The sequence below is a fragment of the Spodoptera frugiperda genome, chromosome 13, assembly GCF_023101765.2.
Source record: "Spodoptera frugiperda isolate SF20-4 chromosome 13, AGI-APGP_CSIRO_Sfru_2.0, whole genome shotgun sequence".
NCBI lineage: Eukaryota > Metazoa > Arthropoda > Insecta > Lepidoptera > Noctuidae > Spodoptera > Spodoptera frugiperda.
Window position 1 is genome coordinate 1,661,536 of NC_064224.1, and position 21,963 is coordinate 1,683,498.

At 38.6% G+C, this 21,963-nt stretch overlaps 1 protein-coding gene across 1 annotated transcript; it reads right to left on the minus strand.

Annotated features, from left to right (window-relative positions):
• Positions 1 to 86: 86 nt before the first annotated feature.
• Positions 87 to 18,924, minus strand: LOC118270761 (protein glass). Its single transcript, XM_035586530.2, has 10 exons — positions 18,704 to 18,924; positions 12,318 to 12,565; positions 9,313 to 9,500; positions 8,246 to 8,360; positions 4,304 to 4,435; positions 3,439 to 3,843; positions 2,743 to 2,960; positions 2,211 to 2,294; positions 1,590 to 1,694; positions 87 to 1,152 (listed from the first exon to the last, which is right to left on the minus strand). The coding sequence occupies exons 2-10, from the start codon at positions 12,453 to 12,455 to the stop codon at positions 1,080 to 1,082; spliced, it is 1,458 nt and encodes a 485-aa protein (XP_035442423.1). The 5' UTR covers positions 12,456 to 12,565; positions 18,704 to 18,924; the 3' UTR covers positions 87 to 1,079.
• Positions 18,925 to 21,963: the final 3,039 nt, after the last annotated feature.

Consider the following 21,963-nt stretch of genomic DNA (forward strand, 5'->3'; position numbering starts at 1 on the left):
AATAAGACAACATTTTTGTATAGTTGATTTATTTCAATTTATAATTTACAAAGATATCTTACGTAAGTAATAATAGTTCGACGTAATACTGATAAAATGACTTACGAGTGCAATAATGTACTTAATATCAATTATTTTCATTCAGAGACCAGTAAAATTGATTCGACAATAATTGGCTAATAAAATAATCACAAAAAGTCTATTCAATAGAACATTTATCGGTAAAAGTGCTATTAAGTAATGACTAGAATTATTTAATACTGGAATGTTGGCATAATCACTTAAATCTAACAAACTTATTTTATGTAGTTATATACAAAACATTTTTTCACATAATTTCGTTATATTTACAATAAATGGTTAATATTTGGAAATTATTAATTATATAAGAAGTATCTAATGAAAATTACTAGCGCATAATAGATTTAATTTTCTCAGTTAAACTGTAAATACACGGTAGACATAGGTACTATAAGTATTTGTAGGTAAGATAAGAAATTGCATTCGTTTTATGTACAGTTTTTTTTTTCATAAACACTATCAATACATTGCGGGCGTAATAAAATTATTACAAGCATCATTACTTAAATATTATACTGCGCCATTTATTCGACATATTTCGCTATTTTAGCCATATTGACCATCATCAATAGCCTCCTCTACTAGAGAGGGTTGGACATAAGCTCTGCACTTCCCAGACTAGTTGGTGCTCAAAAATATTGATGGTTACAAAGCATACAGACACCCACCGGTCTGAACTACGCCACAAACATATCGCTGTCACTGTCGCTCACTATCGTTAGCACATATTGGCATCTCATTCACTCAGTGCACTAACTTCAGAGTTAACTCGAGTCAACTTTTACAACTCTTTCAAAATCTCTTTGGGGTAACCTATAACACAAAGTGACAATTTATTTTTATACATATCGCCATTTCAATTTACAAGCTAGCCCGTAGCACATTTATTAAGCGCAAACACATTTTTAAATTGTCTTTTTTGGCTCGATTTCCTTCAGATGTACGAAGATCTCTCCTGTTTAGTAGTAGACGGCTGATAGGCCGCATCTCTGCAAGTGTCAGCCGAGCATGCCGCCCGACATGTTCCCGTGGACCCTCATGTGGCGGTTCAGGTTGCCTGACTGGGAGAACCTATCGAAATAAAAAACATTATTTGGTTTTATCATTAGAACTTAAAACGGGATATTTACCATGTTTATTTGTTTTTAAGTTTCGTCTGCTCATAAACACCCACCCGCATATATTCCAGTTCATCCGTGATCATGGCTCTTGCAACAGTGCCGAAATATCGGAAACTCGTAAAACCAATTATGTACCTATATTAATAAGTGTGTTCGGTGCTCTGATTGGCCTGTGAGGCCTCTCGTTTCAATCTGGTTAAATGTAAAACAAACTCGTATTAAGACCTCAGATTGATAGAAAAGTGGATGATGAAATTGATTAATTAATCATACAGATAGATAGGGTAAAATAGTATAAACAGCTATTAAACGAAAAAAGAAACAGAAAGTTCTTTAAACTAATAGAAATTAATTTAAACTAAATTCTAGTATTAAGTTACTCCTTACCTGAGTAAACACAATTTGCACTGGTACGGTTTCTCTCCCGAATGGATGCGTAAATGTTTCGTTAGAGTAGAACTATCCGAGAACGCCTTCTTGCAGGATCTGCATCTGTTGAACATATTATTATGATGTTTAATAAGTTAAATGGGAAAGAGACGCGCTTTTTCTGTGAGAATACTGAATGCCCAATCCCCCATACGCCCCGGAGCCGCGGACTATCCAGCGGATTTACCGGGGCTCCGACCCGAAAAGCAGGAGTAGGAATGGGGTCTTTTTTAGTTAGTAAGAGCCTGACACTCCCTCTCATCTCGCTCAAGGCGAGAGAAGTCAGAAAGTTGGATGATTGGGTCCTTAAAAAAACCCCTAATAGGCCAACAAACATACTTGTCACAACGCCACTCCTCTAGTCTTGCGGGTATCCATGTGCGGCCCTGATTCCTTACCATCAGATGATACATCTGTTCATCTCCCTAAGTATCCCATAAAAAAGCATCCAGCGTAGGCACCTACTACGTAAATTGAGCTTAATTTTACCTCAAAGTTGGAAAGTGTAAGGATAACTTGTAGATACTTGTCTGTGATTAAATAAAAATAAACTTATTCAAAATATAAAACAGTGCTTACTGATACGGCCGCTCCCCCGAGTGTGTTCTCATGTGCGTCGTGACGCTGGAACTTTGGCTGAACCGACGATCGCATATGGGACACCTTAAACAAACAAGTAAGCATCAAGTAAGTTAGTAGGTAAGTGTGCGAGAGAGCCTCACATAAAACCGGCGTGAAACAACGCTCGCATTTTGTGAGTGAAGTTACTGGAGGTCCAATTATCCCCCTTCCCAATTCCCGATTCCCCAACAACCCTTAAATTCCTAACTCCTAAAAGGCCGGCAACGCACTTGTAACGCTTTTGTTGTTTCAAGTGTCCGTCCGATCCGTCTGCTCAATTACCGGCTTATTCCATAAAAAGCAAACAGCCAACGTGATCCTAGCTTGTCAAACTTCATTTGATGTCTTGATTCTTGCAACCAATCTAAATTTTTAATTTTTGCATAAATAATATAAACAAATCTTGTTCTTTATTCTTATTTCTTAGATTCGCTGGTCTTTGACTACAATTTTTACGATGTTCTATTGATTATTAAATAGGTAAACTTACCTAAAAGGCTTCTGACCGGTATGAGTCCTGACATGGGCAGTCAAATTGGCAGCCTGAGAGAAGCTCTTGTTGCAGTCTCCACACCTGTACGGTCTTTCACCAGAGTGGGTGCGAAGGTGGGTCTTCAACGTGCTGGGCCGAGCGTATGTCTTGCCGCAGATACGGCAGAGATTGGGTTTCTGTTCATCGTCTTCTGAACAGTTGCTTAGAGCACCCACCTGGCAACAAAGGTTAGTTTATTATAATGGGTTTTTCTGTAATGTGTCATGTGATCATATCGTATGGTGATTAAAACTCATACAAAAAATACAGTGTTAGTCTGTCTGTCAATCCTCGAGGAAGCTATTTGCTCGTTGTAAAGTGTAAATTCCTATCCAGAAGAACGAGCAAGAAATTCCATAGGTTAATCTTTTTCAATCAGGTTCACAATCCATTTCTTATAGCATCTCACCATTTCTAGGCATCACACAGCGGTTTACCTAGATTTCTGGTGTACAAAAAAGACTAGCTACAAAATGTGTACCCCAGATATTTAAAATTATCAAGATTATATTATTAGGTATTTGCAGCACTCCCGATTAACCAAAAATCATTAAAATCTTAATATCGAAAGTTTCCATATCATACATTCATTCCAGTACCGAAACTGTCAACAAATCTTAAAGAGAACATTAAGCAAAAAACTACCTCACTCACCGGCACTTTCCCAGAAGAATTAACACAGGCAGCGTAACCATACTCCTGGGGATGCATCTGTCCTTGATTCAAGATGTACCCATTGCCCATATTCTGGTCCTTCTGCGTCTCTTGTCCATAAAGCTTAGAAGGTGGCCTTTTCAAACTTTGCCCTAAACCTTTCTGGTTCGAAAAATTTGGTTTCTGCTGGAATAAGGCATAATTAGGGTTTGGTTTTTGAGGGTTTTGCAGTAGGGGCTTAAATGTCGATGTGGCTGTTATTAGCGGATCGCTTTGGTTAGGTGTTCTGAAGTCGGCTGTGAAGGAGTAGGTGGCTGAGGGGTAGGTGGACGAGCTGATCACGTTCTGTGACTGCGGGTAGACCACGTTCACTGATGGCGTTGAGGCGTTCTGGTTCCATTGCATCTGTTGAAGAACAGCAACCTTAGTATGAGTTTGCTTTACGTTTAAAGTAATTGAAACGCCGAATACGCTTTGTATTCGGCGCTCTGATTCGCCGGTTCGAATAAACCAACCAAGGACAGAGAAGAATAATTCGAAATTCGAATTGAATGAGAAGATAATCAATCTAACATTCAGAAAGGACGAACATCATTGATGTATAAAACCCTGAATGTGATCAAAAGAAACGAAAGATTACTGTTATCTAAATTGTAGAACATTACAAATACTTCAACTATTTACTAAGGGTCTTCCAAACCCCGAGATGCGGATTGCCTAGCGTTACCTGGTTATCTCGAAAAGCAGGAGTAGTTATTAGTCAGTAAGAGTTTGACACTCTCTCGCCCTCCCCCTGGCGGGAGAAGTCATTAGATGATTTTCCGCCCTCAAAAAGGCCTTCTAAAAACGAAACTAAATAACGAACCTGTGAGCACAGCTGCTCCGGAGGGCATCCGTGCATAGTCATGTTCATGGAAACGTTGACGCTCATGGTGGGGAACAGGGGCGCGCCGCCGTAGTGCTCGTAGTACGGGTAGCCGCCGTTGTTCACCATCATCTGTATGTTTATATGGTGTTAGAGAGACTATTTTTTAAAAATTAGTGATGATAATTATGATCATAAACGGTGATCTAGATTCTAAGACATGTTGGTTATTTTTCATTAAAAACCATACCATATATATGTCGGCGCAACCACATCAACTAATCAGAGAAACTAGAATAAGTTTGGTTAATTCACTTGATTGTCCTGAAAATCAGTTTATTAATCATCAGTTGATTATTTTAAGTTTAATACGATGTAAAATTAACGTTATCATTGTAATTTCAATACTTAACCTAAAACTTGTAAGCACGTGCTCGTGCGCCGAGTCCTATAAATACGCCCGCACTGTAGGCAATCGAGGCAGTTGCACTCCGATCGCCGTACAGTACGGACCTCCCTGGGAGTTGAATAAACTAAGTTTACAGTACTCGTGAAGTTTTTCTAAGCCCCAAAATGGGTGACCATCGTGAGAACAACAACTGTGACGTCAGCAATGATGACGTCACACTTTTTCAAAACACCACGTAGATTTCTCCTTCGTCATCAGAAGTGGGATTGCAAGAAGCCCTTACCCCAGCCGCTTCATCATCAGCTCTTCCACCTGATCAACTGGAACGAATCAACAGCCGCAAGTACATCAAAACCACGACCTGGAGAGTGAAAACAAGCCACCAGAATAAACAGATAAGTATTGCATGGTTAATTACTCTTTTCAAATTTCAAAAATTCCAAATTAAACTCCGAGAAATCTACGAGACCCTTCGAGAAATCTACGAGACCCTCCGAGAAATCTACGAGACCCTCCGAGAAATCTACGAGACCCTCCGAGAAATCTACGAGACCCTCCGAGAAATCTACGAAACCCTCCGAGAACTCTACGAGACCCTCCGAGAACTCTACGAGACCCTCCGAGAACTCTACGAGACCCTCCGAGAACTCTACGAGACTAACAACTAATTTATAATGAACAGAAATCCTTCTCAGAGAAAATACTTTCTTTGCCTACAGGTAATCACATCACAACATAACAAAACCAACGAGAATCACCGAGAACCTACGAGAATCACCGAGAACCTACAAGAATCACCGAGAACCTACGAGAATCACCGAGAACCTACGAGAATCAACAAAAAAATCAACGAGGCTGGTGCAGAGCGCGCACCGCCTGTCAGTATGGCCGTGTCGGCGCAACCACATCAACTAATCAGAGAAAGTAGAATAAGTTTGGTTAATTCACTTGATTGTCCTGAAAATCAGTTTATTAATCATCAGTTGATTATTTTAAGTTTAATACGATGTAAAATTAACGTTATCATTGTAATTTCAATACTTAACCTAAAACTTGTAAGCACGTGCTCGTGCGCCGAGTCCTATAAATACGCCCGCACTGTAGGCAATCGAGGCAGTTGCACTCCGATCGCCGTACAGTACGGACCTCCCTGGGAGTTGAATAAACTAAGTTTACAGTACTCGTGAAGTTTTTCTAAGCCCCAAAATGGGTGACCATCGTGAGAACAACAACTGTGACGTCAGCAATGATGACGTCACACTTTTTCAAAACACCACGTAGATTTCTCCTTCGTCATATATAAAAAACTTAAACAGTTGTCCTACCTACCTAATCCAAAGACAACAAACGTAATATTATTTTGAAACAGATTTTATAAATTTCAAAACCATACCATATAATATGTATATGTATAAAAAAAACTCAAAAGGTTATCCTACCTACCTAATCCAAAGACATAACAGGCGTAATTTATTTCACAGATTTTTTAAAATGTCTAAATTCATAAAAGACGGAATAAATAACATGTATTTTTAATACCAGTTTGCAAATTGCGACACCATACAATAATTTGAATTAGTAGCGTAGTCCTACGTTATACTACGCTATTTGCTACGCGACGCGGCGGCCGTCGCTACGCCATTTGCTACGCGGGCTACAAAATGCGTAGCACACATTTTTTTTTTTTTATACTATACCCTCATCGTTTTCAGATACATTCAGATAAATTCTGATATAGATGAGATACCTACCTAAAGGACTAACTCACTTCAATGCTGTTTCCCAACGACAGATTTTAATTTGGATGAATATTTTCAATATTTCGAAACTGCACTAAGTATCATCGGAATATCACCAACATTTATCGCCGTATTCAGAGTAATTTAATGGTTGGTTAAACCCCATACTTAGCGATTGTTTCCGATACAAGATCGTCAAGGAATAGTTTAAGTAATAAATAAATGTCTCCGAGTGTGGCAGATAACCAACTGCCATTCTATAATCTTTCGACAACTCGGACGGGTTGCCTAGCGGTTCACCGGGGTTAATGCTCGAAAACCTGGAGTAACCTCTTGCCTCACCTAAGGCGGGAGAAGTCATTAGATGATATTCCCCCTCAAAAAATCCCTTTCATAAGGTGGGATTTTTGTACAACTCTTCTGCCTTCAATATGGCAATGCTACAGATACCTTAAAGCATTGAACTCAAAGTACAAAATGTATACAGCTATTAGCAGCAATATTGTTTGGTACATAAGTATTAAAATTGGTATAGTTAGTAAACATCCACGTGACATCAAAGGGAAACTCTCAATGTTACCTTATTTCTTTTATTTACTTTGAAAGGGAAACAATTGTTTCATTGTTATGAAGTTACTTTGTCGACCATTGTGTAATAATAATGAGAGTAACTCGGCTGACTTACTTACTTATTTGTTTCTTATGTTGAGTCTATAAAACAAACAAGAAAATACTAAGTAGGTAGCTATTTGTACCTATTTATTTACCACATTGTTTGTTTTAGAAGATTACACCTTTTAATGATGTAGAATAGAGTCAGGCGTAACTTTGCGGAAATCTATGCTACACTAACAATACAATCAATTTTATCCCCGAAGGGGTAGGTAAAGGTGCACATTATGGCACGTAATGCCACTGTACAATGTACACCCATTTTTCACAATTTATGTTGTAAGTCCCATGTAACAGGTGGTGAGCCTATTGCCATATACCGGGCACATTTCCAGACACCGTGCTACTACTATACATTTTTTAGGTTTTATTCCGCTTGTATATTATGTATTTTCAGCATGCGGTGTGCAGCACTACCCTCCCGCCCGCGATTAAATTCTCACGCAGCAGAGGTGCAACGCAAAAACACACACGACACGGTGGATCTCACAGTTCAAAGTTTTGTTAACTTCGAGCAACGGAAGCCTCCAAGTCAACAACTCTTGAAGATGCTCCGTGGAGGTGCGAAATATAAGTCGAGTGTCAGTATTTAATTGCGGGCGGGAGTATTTTGAATCAAATTAATAATATAATTTATTGCTTTGTTCGTCATCTATAACAAGATTACATCTCTTACAATAGGTAAATTAAAATATGTTGGTAAATAGGTACACATATTTCATTTGTACTTTTAATATAGGTATCTAACCAAAATCCCCACACAGCATTGTTCTACTCCATATCAAAATAAAATCATCTCTACCAATATTAAATCCCATCGAAATTTCAATTTCAATAAATCCGGTGAAGCCACACAGAAACGTTTATAAAAGGAAGCCTGTAATAATCCGGGATACCGAATTAATTACAATTATTTCATATCGGAACCCTAGAAGGGCGGAACCCGTTTCCACAATTTTCCACACATTTTCAAACACCCCTTTTGTGAGACAGGAATAGCCAATCAAAATGTTTGATGCTAAAACGAGATGCAAGATGGCAAACACTATTGAACACAGCGATATGTAGTCGTCCTTGTTTAACTAATCGATTAGTTGGTGTGAGTGAAAGGGACGGTGGTACCTGAGGGTGTACGGCCTCGGAGGAACAGTCGCCATGGACGACGGCGTGTTTCAGCGAGAGGAGGACGTCGGCTGCCTCCCCGCCTCCCCGCTCCCTGCATTCCCCCGCTCCGTTCCTGTTTGGTAAAGGATGTGTTGGATTGCATCGATTTCTAAAATAACTTACAACTATTTATGGTAGTAAGTAGTAGTACAGTTTACTAGGACCTGTATTTGCTGATGAGACGACATTTTACGCATGTGACCTGGGTCAACAGTATACAGCTTTACTCGTATCAGCAATATTGACAATCTTACTTATTCCAATCAATGAGGGCGCGAGGCTTACAGCAAAATTTAAATAATTTTTTAAAAAGTAACTCAGCTTAACATGTATACAATCGATGGAGCCCATTATTATTTTTACGACAAATATTTATATAAAATAAAAAAATTGCCCCCAACTGTAGGGCTACTCCGGTTTTCGAATCCGCAGTTTCGTTTAATCTTCGGCCGTAGGTTTTATTGATTTACTAATACAATTACTTTAAATAACGTTTTATTTTTAATTTAAAACCAAAACTTATTTATTTATCTTCATTTCATTCGTTCATTTTTGTTCACGAAAGTTCGCAATAAATAGAATTGTAGTATGCAATCTGCGAAGTTATTTCGTTCGTTCGTTCGTCGAATTAGAGTAGGCCCCCTGGTCTTAAGAGTCAAAGCATTTAGTTCAATTAATCCTAAATAAGGCACTACTGAAACGTTAAATTGAATTCTCCGTCAGTCTTTATGTCAGTGAAGCTAGGTGCTCGTTCCAAACTGTAACTAATATAATTGTTTGCAAAAAAGTACTATTTATTATTTTAATACCCAAATATTTTTTACTGCACGGATGGTGCGGTAGCGGATTCGATTCCCGTACGGAGGAACTATTTGTGTGAACCCCAAATTGTTTTTCGGGTCTGGGTGTCATGTGCATGTGAACTTGTACGTTTGTAAACGCACCCACGACACAGGAGGAAATCCTAATCCTAATGTGGGGCAACGTCTTTAAAAAAATATATTTATAAAGAAAATGAAACTCACTTGTATCCCGAGCATGGTGAGAAGGGGAACAGCGAGGGCAGCGGCTCCAGGTCGAGCGGGGGCAAGGAGAAGGAGCCCATGTCCTCGGGCGGCCACCCCTCGTCCGGAGACAGCGCCGAGCAGGCGATCGTATCGCTCAAAGCGTTCAACTCTTCGCCATTTTCTGGACAGCAGTTCTCGTTTTCCTGCTGTTAGAGGAGTTTTTGGTTAGAATTAAAAAAGGCAAAACATTTATTTCAATTAAGCCTAAATTAGGCACTTTTGAAACGTCAAATTGAATTGTCCGTCAGTCTGTCCGTCAGTAAAGCTAGGCGCAATTGTATTAGAGTGTTTGTGTGAACTTAGTTAAACGCATAGAATTCAAAAAACTGTATTTGAACTCGTAATATAAACAGTGGTAACTTAAAGCGGACTAGATTGGCGATTAAAGAAGGGCCAACATGAAAGTACCCTTAACCGACGAGCATACATGAACAGATGACTGTTGATGTAGCAAAAGAGATATGTAAGATCCGTAGCTATTGGCATTCCATCGGGAGACAGGCGTAAAGTTATGTATGTATGACTCAAAGCTCATCATCTTAGATTTTCTTCATTTGCTAAAGAACATTGTATACGTCGAAAGGGTCATTATTATGGGACTTTAATTTACTGTAGAATTAATGAACGACAACAAATTAAAGGAATAAAGATGGCGCTCTTCAATATAATTAATTGTAACTTCACAGAGAAGAGGGGATTGCGGTTGACGTGAATCGTCAATCGCAATTGCACCAAAGCCCTCACTCTTTGACTCAGAGCGAACAACTAAACTTACATACTTTTGGTTTAACTAAAGGGGGTTGTAAGCTGACGCCGTTGTAACTTTAATGCTCGTTTTCAAGTAACAATTAGGCAAACAATTAAATTGGGTTGTTAATTATCACCCGATGATCATACATTTACTTTCTGTTAAGAAACGGTATAATATTATCGTAGGCCGCATCATCACTTACCACCAAGCGAGATAGCGGCCAAACGTCGACCCATCAAATACATAATCAAATACATTTAAAGTTGTATAGAACAAATTTTTAATTGAATCACCAAGCATTAAGTTTAAGCTGTGTGTAAAGATTACTTAAATGGCTGGATTAACGCGTGCTTTGGAAGGTAGGTACCTACTTTAGGTATCTACTAAATTGTTGCTGACTGTGTGATGTGTCAACGAGGCACATTGTTGAATAGTACTGTTTTACTTCCTTTCTAAAACACTTAAATTAGACTTTAAGCCTAGAAAGACTCCGTTACTGGGGCTCCGGATCAAGGAGTCAAATGTAGTTTTTTGCATGGGTGGACAATCATCCTAAGACTTCTCCCACCTGCGGCGAGGCGAGAGGGAGTGTCAGCCTCTTACTGACTAAAAACCACCCCGTTCCTGCTCCTGCTTTTCGAGCCGAAGCCCCGGTAAACCCACTAGGTAGTCCGTAGCTCTAGATCCGGAGTTAGTAAGAGTCATACGCGCCCTCTCGCACCCAAGACGGAAGAAGTTATTATATGATTTTTCCCCCTCAAAAAAAGTCTAGAAAGCCTGCGCTTCGGTCGATCGACCTAAGTTATAGATATTAACAACGATAGATCAATCTGGTTTTTGGTACACACTTTTAATCCAATTATAATAACAATCTAGATAATTTTTCCACAGCTACCTCCATTATTAGGCCAGTGCAGATAGGTTTTGAAACAAAAAAAAATAGTAGAATGAAACCTATTGGAAATGGAAGAGAATATGCTAAAAATGGAAAAAAATAAAAATTCCACTCCATCCGAGTTCGGGAAGTGGGGGGGAGGAAGGTTTTAAGAGGAAAAATCGGTTTATCGCAATTTTCGGCGAAACTACAAGTCCTATAAAAAAAAGTTCAACGGCAAAGTTGTAGGTAATAAAAAGATCTACAACTTTTGTATTTACACTTTTTTTTTATTACCTCAAAATTTTGTGAAAAATTCAAAAAACTACGATTTCGGTTTTTTATTGTTATCTTCGACAAAAATATTTATTTTTTAACGAAATTTTGTGAAAAGTTTCCATAGTAACGTTTATTTTTTTTTACACTATGGAAAAGTAGAGATTTCAACGAACAAAAAGCCCACAGAACTTTATAAAAAATCTGATATTTTGACGCGTGAATTTTCGATTGAAAATTAGGATAATTTTTCGGTATTTAATCAATAATTGGTAAAAAAATTAATTTTTCAATTCCAAAAAAATACAATATATTCGGTAGGTACATATAAAGGCACGTTTTCACAAAATTTCGTTAAAAAATAAATATTTTTGTCGAAGATAACAATAAAAAACCGAAATCGTAGTTTTTTGAATTTTTCACAAAATTTTGAGGTAATAAAAAAAAAGTGTAAATACAAAAGTTGTAGATCTTTTTATTACCTACAACTTTGCCGTTGAACTTTTTTTTATAGGACTTGTAGTTTCGCCGAAAATTGCGATAAACCGATTTTTCCTCTTAAAACCTGACCCCCCCACTTCCCGAACTCGGATGGAGTGGAATTTTTATTTTTTTCCATTTTTAGCATATTCTCTTCCATTTCCAATAGGTTTCATTCTACTATAAATTTCTTTTACTTTTTACCTTTATTAGAGGTATCTGCACTGGCCTATATGGACATTGAAGGAAAGGAATTGATTAGAATAGTTAGTTATTTATAAAAACTATTTTTATGTATACTTGTCTAAATACCCAAATTAAAAAAAAATATCCAATGGTTTTCTATGATTTACAACTCAATGTAGCCACTATCTGCATTTTCAAAATATTTTATAGTTTAAAATATAGCTGCTATTTTTTTACCAGGAACTTTAAACACCACTGGATCTAAAATAGAAATTGGCGCCCAACGCGGGACCCAATCTTTAATACAACTAAATTAAAACATCATCACACTATTACCTGCAAATCTATCCACCTGGAATTACACACTCACACACAAACACCAGAACAAGGACACACCTGACAGCACTCCTCCGGGAACTCTCTCAGAGGGTTCTCGACACAGGTGCACTGGAGAGGGTCGCAGCAGAGCCCGTGGTCTGTCGGGCAATACTCGACCAACCCAAATTGGGGGTTGTTCGGCACGTAGCAATCCATCGCCCCGCCTCTTTGCGCGCATCTCTAGAGCGCAGGGGCGGAGACTGTGCTCATTGTTCTCTCAGTAGTAGCTGCTCAGTTTCCGACGCTTGTAGTCGCGGGTTGGCATGCTGGAATGTGATATCATTATTTTACTTTATGAGGCTTTACTTAGATATAGATGCGTCCTACGCATAGTGAGGGCATGAACCGAGGTTGGTTTTAAAATAAAATTCCGTATGCTTGTTTAAAACGGGGAGATATTCGATTACATCTAATTAAACTAGGTATTACATCTGGGTAATAACGTCTGAATAGGGTAACGACAACGAGAAAATTCGTATAAAAATTAGGTACCTAAGTAGTGTATAATGTTTATAATGAAAATTTTGCTTGGATTGTGGAGATTATAATTAGTATTGAGAACGGCACGTTCTCTCATACAGAGGAGGTCCATAGTCCGACAGTACCTGAACTGCTACGAGAGGTTGATAATTATGATGAAAGAGTGATAATTAACTGTTTTTAATTTTTGTGTCAGTGGATTTCAACGCAAGTTTTTCTTTTAAAGTTGTACACTTCGTCCTATCGTAGGTTGGTGGGTACTTATCTCTATATAAAAAATCAATTGCTATTCGTAAGTCTCGCTAAAACTTGAGGACGGCTAGACCGATATGGCAAATTAAGACCAACTTATATTATTTGTGTAAGTCCAGAAAAAAATGTTTGAGGCGGAACGAAGTTTACTGGGTCAGCTAACTAAGTACCTAATTATTTATTCATTAAAGTCAAAGAAAGCTATCGGCGGCATTATTTAAAACCATGTAAATCAATACCACGACACTTACAAAGCTTAACGCACGTATTATATTTTAAAAAGAGAGTGTTTAATGTCTTAATGAACTCTCCTCCGTCAGTCGCAGTATCAGATTACAAGTTAATTCTTGTGACCACAACACTGCAGCTGGATAAAACCTCAATACTGTGATTCTCGGTATTCTTTAATGGTATATGATCGGTAAACGACTTATCACCTGATGGTAAGCAATCGCCGCCACCCATGGACACCCGATACACCAGAGGCGTTACAAGTACGTTGCCGGCCTTCTGGGAGTTAGGAATTTAAGGGTTGTTGGGGAATCGGGGATTGGGAAGATTGGGGAGAGGGGTAATTGGGCCTTCGGTAACCTCATTCAATCACATACACATAAACCCAACGCAATTGTTTCACGTCGTTTTTCTGTGAGGCCGTGGTATCACTCCGTTCGAGCCGGCCCATTCGTGCCGAAGTATGTCCCTCTGTGTGAGAGGGACTTCAAATGTATCCTTAAAGTTCCATATTATTATTGTGATCAACTTGATTATCATAGAGCAAATTGGATCTGATTCCCCTTCACTAAGCTTCAACCAACTGTAAATCAATATAGCTCGCTGCAAAGGTCAAATTACTACGCTAGGACATAATTATCGGTCTTTTCATTTTATGTAGGTATTTAAACTTCCAGCCCACTGTCTGTCGCTTTCTCAGCACTAATGGACTGATTATGATGTAATTTGGTTCTGGAATAGAATAGGCTATAGGAGAGGTAATTACTATTTAAACATTTTATCTTCTGAATCCACGGACTTAAAACCAGACTGCTATAAATTATTTCGAAACCTACAAACGATAGAGTACCAATGTGACTTTTTCGGTGTTGTATGTACTTTCGAAGGTTATTTAGACACCACTGACAAACGGTGAAGGAAAACATCGTGAGGAAACTTGAGCTTATAATTTCTAATTATACATTTGAGATCACCAACCCACATTGAGCAACTGTAGTCATTAAAGCTCAAACCTTCTCCGTGAGAGAACAAGGCTTTGATCAGCAGTGGCCACTTACAGGCTGTTGATGTGATGTGATAAATTATTTCATGTTCACCAAGTGTACTTCAAGGTTTTTCGAAAGGAAAACTGCCGTCAAATGAAGAGTAGGTAGGTACTCGGTTTATTTTAGAAACTTGTTTTTGTTGTTTATGAAAACTTTCTGTTGCTATGCCAAAGAGGGTGGGTAGTAGGAAAAGTACGGGAAAAAAGTCGTGTTACTTGTGGGTTATCTAGGTACCACTGCTATTACTGCGATTCGGAGTACAATAATGAAGAAAATGCTAAATTTGATTTATTTTAGCTATCGTAAAAAACTGAATTGCTAATTAGATAATAATGGAATGCCTATGACCGGGCGATAAAGGCGTGTTTAATTTGTTTTCTGTCTATATACCTAAACAAAATCCTGATCGATCAACTTTATAATGTTTGTGTTCACTAAAACATTCCATTTGAAATAGGTCTTTATTAAACGGTTTGAGGTATTTAGCTTGTCCCGTTTGTTTGTTTAATTCGATTAATTGGAATTTAAACCCCTTTCTTATGTCTGTCATATCAGATCGATGTGATGATGACTTACAGTTTATCTATTTTTTTCTACAACTTGGTAGGTTGGTAGGTAGAATTACCCTTATTACAACTCTTTATCAAATACTTGTAATCGATATGTGTTTAATTTATTGTATACTAGCTTCCGCTAGCTTTCGTCCGCGATACCGTAGGCTAAAAAAAGTGTTATTTGTGTTTTCCAGACTTTCACCTACCCAAGTTCCAAATACATCCCGATCCCTTCGAAAAAAAAATACACCCAAACTTACAAACATTTGCATTTATAATATTCTATCTATGCAGAAATACGTAAGATCGTAGGTCTGTACCTACTACCTACTGACGCTGAATGAAAAAGAGTGGGTGGAAGAAAATGATTGCTCCTCTTAATTAAACTTTCACATTAACTTTTTTCTACATTTTATAACTTTTTTATGGTATAAGCCGGTCACGAGCAGACGGGTCACCTAATGGTAAACAATCGTCGCCGCCCATGGACACCTGAAACACCAGAGGCGTTACAAGTGAGTTGCCAATCTTTTGGGGGTTAGAAATTTAAGGGTTGTTGGGAAATCGGGGATTAGGAAGGGGAATAATTGGGCCTCCGGTAACCTCACTCACACGTTGTTTCACACCGGTTTTCTGTGAGGCCGCGTTATCACTCCGGTCGAGCCGGCGCATTCCTGCCGAAACATGCTTCTCCCACACTTAAAAGTATCTCTATAACTTGTAACTATCTACCTCTTAAAACACAGTGGGAAGTGGAATTTATTCTATTTGTCTAGCTATAATTGGTTATTGTTTCCTTTTAAAGGTGTGCTTATCCATGAGACTTGATTGAGCTTCGTAACATCGGTATTTTTTGCACATGAAGTGCCATAAGTGGGCGGTGGAATTGCTCTAAGTTAAACAAGTTAAACGAAATCCAGTTATGACATCTCCTCTTTGTATTTGCTTCATGAAATTAACCATGTTTTACTGTACTGTTGGACGAGACATCACGATTATTTTCAAGCTACGTTAGGGACTCATATTCAGACTAAGCTACCAGAGCCAGAGGTGTATTATTAAAACCCTCTGCTACAAGACTAGTACCGATGTTATTCATTATGTGGCCGGCATGGAATTAGCCGAGTAATCCTGTCTAGCGGCAACAGAGTAAGCCGATTGAAAAGCAAATGAATGCAGAATTGTGTTATTGTAATCGATATACAGTGTATATAGCATAGGTACATAGGAGTATAGGGCTACGCTACATAGGAGCATACAAGTATAGGGACATCGATCGGTATCGTATGAGACAGTATTTTTGAGGGAGGATAATCATTCTGTGACTTCTCCAGTCTTGGGCGAGGCGAGATAGAGTGTCAGACTCTTACGGACTAACCACCCTGTTCCGACTCCTGTATGGATTTACCAACATTAAAAGTTGGACACAAAAAATTGGATGTACCAACATTAAAAGCTGATGATGATGAGAATGATGTTCCAAGAGTACGGTTAGACTACGGTGATCGTTTACCATAGGCGTAACTAGGGGAGGGGTTTGGGGGTGATAAGCGATCACCACCGCCCATGGACACCCGAAACACCGGCCTTTTGGGGGATAGGAATTTAAGGATTATTGGAGGAATCGGGGAATGGCAAGATTGGGAAGGGCCTCCGGTAATCTTAATGAAACACAACGCAAGCGTTGTTTCTCGTCAGTTTTCTGCAAGGCCGTGGTATCTATCACTCCGGTCGTATATAAATATTGAAAACACCTATGAGTAAGACTACGAATAAGTATAGTAAGGTATTCTAGACATTTATCGTCAACAATACCCGTGACAATTCATAGTTGGACAATGGACCTCTTTTAAAACATAAGCGGGTGTATACCTAATAAATAGTTAGCACAATTAAACGCCGTAAAGTTACCAAAAAATGTTGAAAGTCAAAGCATTTATTTCAATTAATCTTTAATTAGGCAATTCATTTCAGTGAACCTAGGTGCGAATAATTAAAAAGAACAGCTTCACGGTCAGGGGGAACGAGCTAGAGGAGTGTTGACAAGGGGGCAATTTCCAAACATATCCAAATGATATATTGAAGAGAAGGCAATAATTCCTGTGTATCAAATTCAAGACCTTGACTTTGGTACTGTTACAATGTGGCACTTTTCCTTAGTAAAATATCGGCCCACTGCATGGCAAATGCCTCCATACTTGCTGCCACTGTTTTTTTAGGTTTGAGCATTTCCAATATCTCCTAGTAAAAATAAGAATTAGTAATGTAACGACTTTCATATTTTATACATTCGCGAATGCGAATACAAATACGAATATCTGAAAATGACTACATCACTAATAAGAATTGTAAATAAATAATTTAGTCATCGTTTTAAACTAGTTAATCTTAGGCATCATAATATATCTTTGTACCCTACCATCCACTTAGCGCTACTTATATTTATTGTCTGAATTGTAAAAGGTGTACAATAAAGTTTATATTATTATTATGTTTGTTCCTTACATAATCACGGGACCACAGGGTCCCGGACCTGTTGGAAGGCGTACGATGGGCCGAAGCCAACTCGCAGAGGCCCGTTGAACAATTTTAATCTAAATGTTTGGGGACATCAGCCGGCGATTATCCCTGTATGCACTATGGAAGTACACCAAAGGACAATCCCCGGTTGATGCAGGACTATTGTGAGATATGGTAAAAGGAAATGATAGGGATATGGGTGTGGGTGGCTGTGGAATAGTTAACCGGTTAACTATGGGGACTATGGCCCCTGCCCCTGACCAATATTGAAAAAAAAAAAATACGGATAAACAGGCAGGGGGTGACTCGCAAACTCAATTAATGGGCCCCCTGAAACGGCCGCTAGCATGTAGCGACAAGGGAAGCAACATCCGTTGAGCTGCTTGAGGAAGGGGGGGCATCCCACGGCTATCAGAGCAATCCCGGAAGTACGGTCAAGACCCCTACCAGCATCTTACTGGGATACGTCCTTCCCCCAAGTGGAGCTGAAGGCAACTCCACTCTTGCGAATCTCCACTCAAACCAGCCGATTAAGGCAAGAGTGAGGTAGGAGAGGCCACTCCGGATAGTCACGAGTACTAACCGGAGTCAGGTCCGTGGGGTCGCCACTGCCCAACAGCTCGCCACAAGCTGTATTATTATATCATCAACACGTGAAGACTACATCTGGTGTAATTTGGATACTTGTAAAGATCACCTACAAACATTTATGGAAAAGGGATATGTAAAACTGTAAAGGTCGTTGCCAGGAACAAAAATACCTTTGCATAAAGATGAGGTAAAACTTACCCTAAACTTACCGTAAAACCCTAAAAGATTGAATTTAAGAATAATGTTAAGTGATCTTAAAGAAAAACCAATATTGATTAAGAGTTTAGTAAACATTTCAATAGGTACTTAGGTCGATATTGAAATGTTTGTCATGGTAAAGATTACGGCACTTACCCGTGAATTATTCGACACATAAAACATAAACCTCAAACTTTTATTGGCTGGTACAACATAAGGTTTTTTATAACAGAAATAAGGACCTATTAAACGTTTAACAAAGGCACAAGATACCCCTTTTTCTAGAAACACCAACACGATTCAAAAAAGGTTTATATGCTCTTTGAAATGCACTGCTTTTATATTCTTGAAATAGCTTTTGAGATACAGAAGGTAAATTGTAGTTTTACAAAATATTGTATTTATTTTCCAAAGACGATATTGTGTACGTACTCGATGCTACAAACTCCTGTCACTTTTAATTCAATTACTTTACTATTCCCACAATAAGGAAAGATGCTACACTTAAAACTTCAATAAAAACAATACACACCTTTTTAACCAATATTATCCAGAGAATTCCACACAAATAGCACTAATAACATGAAAATATAACGAAACACATCACAAATCACAGTTTCACACAAAACCACCTTTCACTAATTAAATTAAACGTATCGGTCGAAGCATGCGCCATGGCAACACAGGCGAGCGTTTAAAAAATTACAAATATTTTTTTAAAAACACTGCGGGCGGAGGACGAGCCCTTACACCACGTTGATGGTGACTAAACTATCTTCCAAGTGTGCTAAGTGCACTCCCGCCCCTACCGTAATTGGCTGTTTGTATCCAACCCCTCGGCTGAAAAAAAAAACATGACATATTGTGCGCGGGAAAGTGGCTGTCAACGTATCGGGTTAACATGGCCGGCCGTGCGGAAGCTTTTGTCTCTGCGGCCTGTGGTGACGAGCATTTAGCGGTGCGATGATGTTTAGATAAGTAATGAAGCAATTAATTATATTTATTTTGTATAGTTTAGATAACTATCTTGCTGTTTTGGCTTCTTACTATGTATGCTTCTTGATTTAATTGATATGCAGTCTGGTATGAGGCAGATTTCTTTGTAACTATTTAAGTTAAGTATTGATTAATGAAATGTTGATTCAATCTGGGTACACCCAAACCGAGCAGACTGATGGTCCGAATTGTAATTCTAGACCATTTTTTATAGCTCTGACTAAAATAGCATCCGAGTCTGATCTTGGATTAATCCTGTAAACAGTTGAAATGTACAAATAAATTGCAAAAACAATTAACTGCCTAAACTCCATTAACTATATTATATTTTCGTCTACACCAAAAACTCCCCATTACCCATCCCAAAACAATACTCCCATGTGTGCTGTGTACCTCCAAAACCTGACTGGAGTTGACATATTCATCCTTTAGCGATTCGAACATGATACAAATATCAATACGGATTAGTGTAACGCCGGCCCACCCAGGTAGCTCCATCCGGAGACGGCCAGTCTCGCACGGCATTGTTTCAAACTGAGTGAACTTGAATTATTTGCAGGTAGATCGGGAATCATATGGCGTGAGACCGGGTTTGGTACGTTGCTGTTTGAGATATGATTAAGGAAATTGTAATTAATTAATGATACCTTTGACTAAAGGGGAGGCCTTTCTTCAGCAGTGGACGTCTCTCGGCTGATGATGATGATGATGATGACCTTTGAGAGAGACCTATGTTCAGCAGTGATGAAGATTAAGGTTTGTTGGTACTATGATGTTAAGTAATACATAACTTGGTATTTCTATTTAACCCTTCGTGTGCCGGAACGCTAATCCACACGACACACAGTGTGTTTTCTATTGTTGTCTTATTATACGGCATACGAGAGATTTTAAGGATTGCTTTTCCATTTGCAGAATTCTAGATAATAGCAAATAGAAATATAATACAGTCTAGGTTCGTGTACTTATAATTTCGTTTTAATTAGCTACAATACTGGTTAAAAGTGGTTGACCTAAAACACCCACTCAAGAAAATATCGTATCTAAAGCACATGCTAAAGTAAAGGTTAAGGTCTGATGTGACACGTCATTAGCCAAAGGAATATGTTTCGAAACCTATGTAGGTACATGATACTTACATAAGTGTACCTTTAATTGCCTTAAATTAACTACCTAACTTCACTGACAGAGAGACTGAGAGACAATTCAATTTGACGTTTTAAAATTGCCTAATTGAAGTAAATGATTTGACTTTAATAAAGCAAAATATAGCATTATTTTGGTGTTACCTGAATTAGGTATTCATCCTAAGTCCTAACTGGAGTAACTGGGCAGCATTTTCTTATTTAAGACTGTCAAATTCATCATTATTATTCTCTATCCACTGTTTTATACTTAGTTCTACACAAAGGACTGTCCAGCATCCAGAGAACATACGCGAAAATTAACAAAAATTCAACGAAGCCTCACGTCAACGGATGCCATAGGTATCAAGAAAAAATGGCGGACATTTTTTGGCGCGCGAAACCGTTCAGCTACATTCACACCGTGAGAATGACCATACTAGCACACCAAATTGTCAATCTGTCGATTACCTTCAATTAATTTTCAACTTTATTACTGTACTGTAAAGTTAAAAATGTGGTTAGTGTAATTTTGCCATATTGGGGTATGTTGATGTGCCGCTGTCCGAATATCGTGCAGTGAGCAGCGCGGGCACTCGGCCCAGTGAACAGTGATGCGGAGCTGACGATCGATGAGGTGGTCCAGCCCACACAGCGCGCTGGATCGAAGGTCGAACGTTCTAGAAGCCGGGAGTTTCGTGGTTTTTCACAAAAACTTGAGCACTATAGTTTATAATGGTTCACATTTTTTTCTAAGTACCCACTTTTTCTCTTAGGTACTGTACGTACGTTTTACATCATTGCTTATAGTAGTGTCGTTTTAGCTGTTGCAAACCCTCTTTCCACGAAACTTTTACAAATACCTAGGTCTTTTAAATTCTAGGTTTTACACTTTTTTTTTATTTCTTAGATTCTACACTTGGTATATACCATTATTTTGTGCTAATAACGGCAGGGAACTTTTAACTATATTGAATCAGACAACATCTTAAACGGACTTTGATTACATAAAGATCATCTCAAAGGAAATTCTTCTGCTTGCTATGCTTCGTCAATTGTTCTCCTATGGGGGTAGGCAGAGACAACTAAAAATCCTCCAAGACCTGATAACGTTCTAAGAAAAGATTGAGAAAGTACCAACTAGTTATTAATTGAGGCAATAATTAAAATGCCTTTAAAGAACAATTTTAATGCGCCATAATTCCAATAAGCCCCAACCTCCAATAAATTCAAATCCATCGATCGAACGCTCACCTGTCGGAAAGTCGATCGTTCGGAAACGGAAGTGTCGTATGTCATGTCCGTTCGTCCGGTAACCGGATAGCAAGGATGAGCTCCCTTTGAAATAACGTCACACTGTCACGGGACTGGTTCACTGAGTAACGGATATAGTCTTGGTGATAATTATTGGGTGAGAAAAGCCCAACCGTGTAGTGTCGACAGTGTGGAATACCTGCATTTGTCACCAACAGTACTACGCCTTGTTTTGTTCGCTAGTATTTTAGTCCAGTAGCGAGTACATTGTAGATCTCTCTTGCTTCTGTCCCAAAAAGGAAGCGAGAGAGAGCTACTCGACTAAAATGCTAGCGTAGTGCGAACAAGGCATTACACAGCTGATCGAGGGATTACACGTTTGATAGAAACAGGTTAGCAGCGCTTTTTGATAGTCCGG